The sequence below is a fragment of the Myotis davidii genome, unplaced genomic scaffold (assembly GCF_000327345.1).
Source record: "Myotis davidii unplaced genomic scaffold, ASM32734v1 scaffold3204, whole genome shotgun sequence".
NCBI lineage: Eukaryota > Metazoa > Chordata > Mammalia > Chiroptera > Vespertilionidae > Myotis > Myotis davidii.
Window position 1 is genome coordinate 60,764 of NW_006295467.1, and position 4,260 is coordinate 65,023.

Genomic DNA, 4,260 nt, shown 5'->3' on the forward strand with positions numbered 1-4,260 from the left:
TGGGCCACATGTAGCTGGGCCACACGCAGCCGGCCCCACAGGCCGTCAGCTGCTGCTTTTTGTTCGTACTGGGGCCCAGCCCCAAATTGGGTGGGTAAAGGGCCCGGAACAAGGAGGCCTGGACTGCGACCTGGAGCCCCTGGAAGGCTGAGCCCCGGACAGGAGGAGGCGGAGCCTGTGTGCCACTGGCCCAGCATGGCCATCGCCCCACAGCTCTACTGGTCAAAGCCTGGCTCAGGCAGACCCACCTTCTCACCCATCAAAGGAGGGGGGTGGCCAATCGGAGGGGTCCCTTCCACCTAGAACATTCCCTGAGGGGGCCCCACACACTCCGCCCACCTCTTGCTCCTCTCTCCATGCCTTGGGTCCCCCTGACACGCAGCCCACGGGCTGCACTGCACCACATCCAGTGCTCAGCCCCTGTGCAGCCACCTGGCCCTTTAAATACAGTTCCACATGTTGTGACCCAACCATAAAATTATTTTCGTTGCTACTTCATAACTGTAATGTTGCTACTGTTATGAATCATAATGTAAATATCTGATATGCAGGATGGTCTTAGGCGACCCCTGTGAAAGGGTCGTTAAACTGCAAAAGGGGTCGCGACCCACAGGTTGAGAACCGCTGTAGCTGTCCCAGGAAGGAGCCTGGCAGTGCCTCCTGCCTGTACTGCCCGGGCTGAGGAAGGTGAGCAGGCTCAGGATAGGGGTCTTGGGCACATGCCTTACTGGACCCATCCTCCTGGGCCCAACAGACTGGTCAGATGCCACCTCCAAGAAGCCTTCCCTGATAGCACCCCTCAGGCCCTGTCTGCCCAAAATTCCCGTCCATGGGATGACCTTTCCTCTCTGGACGGTGGAGCCCTTTAGGGTGGAACTGCCTCGTTTCACATCGATTCAGCACATATCACACGAGGAGAAGAGCTCAGGTCTCCAGAGCTCAGCTGGGACCTCCACCCACCCGAGGACATGCACATTCAGGTCCCAGTGGCCCCCAACCCTCCCCCAACAGGCCAGGACCATCACTGTGGGGACCTGCTCACACACGGGTCACTGTGGTCTGAACTCACCCTTCAGGCCACCCTAGTTAGACCCAAGTGTCCCCCTCCTGCCCCTGCTGGGGGCACTCACCCCTGCAGCACCCCCTCTGCTGTCGGCGGCCACCGCAGGCTCCTCAAAACTGGCACTCGTCGTCTGAAAGGGACAGAGACAATTGGCAGAGGAGGCTCGGCCACATGCCAAAGTCCAGGGCAGCATTGGGATCAGCCCAGACCTGCACCTGACTATCAGCCCCGCAGTGAGCAGCCCTGGTCCCAGCTCCTCCCTCAGGTGTCCTTGTAGAGAGCTCTGCACCTGCCCATTTTCTTTCAAAATAATCCAGAAAGCAGAAAAAAGCGAGTGGATTTAATGCAAATATTAAGTAGATAGTGAGGTGGCCTGCAGGCCGAAGTTTGGCCGCAGAAAAGGGTGCCACCTGGCGCCTGGGTCTCGGGGCTGCTGGCCAGGCTGGCGGGGCACCCAGCAGCTTCAGGACACCCAGTGGGCAGCCTCACTCTGAAGCCCAGACAGAGGCCGTGCCGAAGCCCCAGGTGGCCCCCAAGGGACAAGGGGTGGCTACAGCCCTGACCCCACCGCCAGGCCCAGGCGGCCTGTGTGGGACAGTGAGCAGCCCACAGTGCTGCCTCCCGCTGCGGCCCCACCGGGGCCACCTGGCCTGGAGGCACAGTGGTCCCGGAGGTACTCGGTAGAGAGTGGGCAGATGTCAGCTGTCCACCAGCCCTGGCCCTGGGCATGAGGATAACTCCGGATGGGGGCAGCCTCCCTTCCTGATGCCAGCCCTACGCGTAGGCTGGGCAGTGTGCTGGGCACTGGCTCCCGCAGCCACATGCCCACCCAGGCGCCTCCCGCACAGCCCCCGGCTCGGGCACTCACAGGGGGCTCTGGAGTCTGGGAGGGGTCCTCGTCTTGGCTGAAGGCGGCGCTGAAGGCCTTGAAGGTCTGGCTGTTCTGTTTGTGCTTCGAGATGGTGGCTTCAATGACCTGGAGCAGGCAGGGCACAGGCCTCAGCGGTGCCCACAGTGTCCTGTGCGCCCACGTCCCCTGACCCTGCACACGGGAGGCGCCCCCTGACAGGAGGAAGTGAGGCCCTGGGACGTGACCTACAGCAGCCGGGCCTTCCACCCGCACTGTCCGGTGCCACAGTGCAGCGGGCTCCTCGCGTGGTGCTCCCAGCCCCGGATGTTCTCTGTGGGCGTGAGGCCTGTTCCCTTTCCTACAGTCCATTTCCACTTGATCTCTGACTTGCCTTCTCTCCCACCCAGATACTCTTCTACGCATTTTGGAAGCCACAGTCTCTAACAATTAGCGTTTGGCCTGGCCTGGCCACTCCGGGCTCCCTGTGCTGCCCCGGCTCTGCCCACCTCCCAGCCATCGCCCCTGGAAGCACAGGCCCCACCCTGTGAGCCCCACCCCTCGTCCTGCCCTGCCTGACAGGCCATGGAGAGGGCAGTGTGGCCCCTCCCCAGAGCCAGCAGACAGCAGACGTCCACCCCCAGGGGAGGGCACCTCCCTGATGCCCACCTCCAGGCACACCCAGGGCACGGGGCAGGCGGATGTATGTTTTTCATTGATTTCAGAGAGGAAGAGAGAGGGAGAGGGAGAGAAAAACATCCATGATGAGAGAGAATCATTGGTCAGCTGCCTCCTGCACGCCCCACATTGGGGATGGAGCCCGCAACCTGGGATGTATCCTGACCGGGAATGGAATCATGACCTCCTGGTTCATAGTTGATGCTCAACCACGGAGCCATGCTGGCCAGCTCTTTATGTTTCTCTATTTACCGGGGTCCAAGCAAGCACATTGAAAGGCTCATGGTGTCTAAAGGTGCTTATGAACTTGGTCACTCCACCACTTCAAGGCAGACAGGTAGGGCACGGCCTGGGGCTACTCAAGCCTTTGTTCCAACAGGAAATGGCCATACTGCTCAAGAATTAGGTGACTTTAGGAGCTTCACCTGAATCCATTCTTTCTTCTCCTCTTCCGTCCTAGGAGAAACAGAAACAGGTTTTATGACTTCAGCTTTGGATCCTGAGTAACCGCCTGATTCCTCCCCACCCTGCCACCATGCCCGAGCCGCGCACTGTCTCCAAGGGCAGTTTCAGACCCAGAAGACGGCCCACAGGGCTCCAGGCCACCGGCCAGAGGGGGTCAGGTGCAGCCAGGTGGGGTCAGGTGTGAACAGGTGGGGTCAATTGTGTCCAGATAGGGTCAGGTAGAGTCACGTGGGTCCGATGGGGTCACGTGTGACCAGGTGGGGTCAGGGATAGTCACATGGATCACATAGGGTGAGGAGTGGCTGGGGTGGGCAGGTGTGGAGTGCAGAGGCCTCTGCAGTGGAGGCGAGGCAATGCCTCCTGGACACAGTGGATTATCCCCAAGGCCCTGGGTGGGAGGAAGGGTCTCCCACACTTTGTCACCAGTCAGAGCACAGCCTGGCACGGCCCTCCACAGTGGTGTGATAACAGCTACCGGCCCCGAAAGCAGACGTGCTGCCTTATGGCCCACAGTTCTGTGTCAGGAGCCCACCTGGCAGGCCTAGCGCACCTGCACCTCACCTGGGGCAGGTGCTGTGGCCAGACCCCGTGGAGCCTGGGGCCCGCCAGAGAGCCAGTCAGTGACCATTGGGAAGCATTACGTGCTTTAGGAAAGGTGCTCTGACTGAGATGATTTCTGATAAATTAAGTGAAAAAGGCAAGATGCAGAACAGGCTATACAGTAAACAGCCATCTGTGACTTTAAAAGTAGATACACGTGTGTGAGCACAGAGACCCTGTGGGCGTGTGAGGGGTGGGAAGGGTGCCCCCTGGGGAGGGGTGGGGAGAGGGCTTATCCTGCATGGACTCCCCTCATTCAGGTACGGCCTAAACCACAAATAAATGAATAAATAGAAACACACGGCAAGGTGGTCTGGTTTAGAAAGAGAAGCCGCCGGCCAAAATTCCCGGCCAAGAACTGAGTTCACACGGCAGCGAAGGCTGCGCAGCTGAGCCTACCGGGCGCGCAGCTCCAGGGCCCGGCTCCTTCCCGTGAGGGTGAACGTGGGGGCTGCTGGCGGCTTGCTGGTGTCCTGCACCTACAGGACCACCGAGGACAGAACGGAGCAGTCACCGAGGGCCTGCACTCACCCCGCTCTCCCCCACGGAGGCCTTCTGAGGGGGCGCCCTCGGGGTCCCATGAGCGAAGGCTGCCACGGGCAGGTCT

The 4,260-nt window shown here is 60.5% G+C and overlaps 1 protein-coding gene across 1 annotated transcript in view; it reads right to left on the reverse strand.

The window, feature by feature from the left end:
- Window positions 1–4,260, reverse strand: part of FGD3 (FYVE, RhoGEF and PH domain containing 3) — a 55,010-nt gene that overhangs the window by 29,374 nt on the left and 21,376 nt on the right. Inside the window, exons 8-11 of the mRNA XM_015568037.1 lie at window positions 4,053–4,132; window positions 3,014–3,044; window positions 1,932–2,039; window positions 1,131–1,193 (exon numbers count right to left, since the gene is read on the reverse strand). Of these exons, the coding sequence (XP_015423523.1) occupies window positions 1,131–1,193; window positions 1,932–2,039; window positions 3,014–3,044; window positions 4,053–4,132 (282 nt within the window). The remainder of the gene's footprint in view (window positions 1–1,130; window positions 1,194–1,931; window positions 2,040–3,013; window positions 3,045–4,052; window positions 4,133–4,260) is intronic.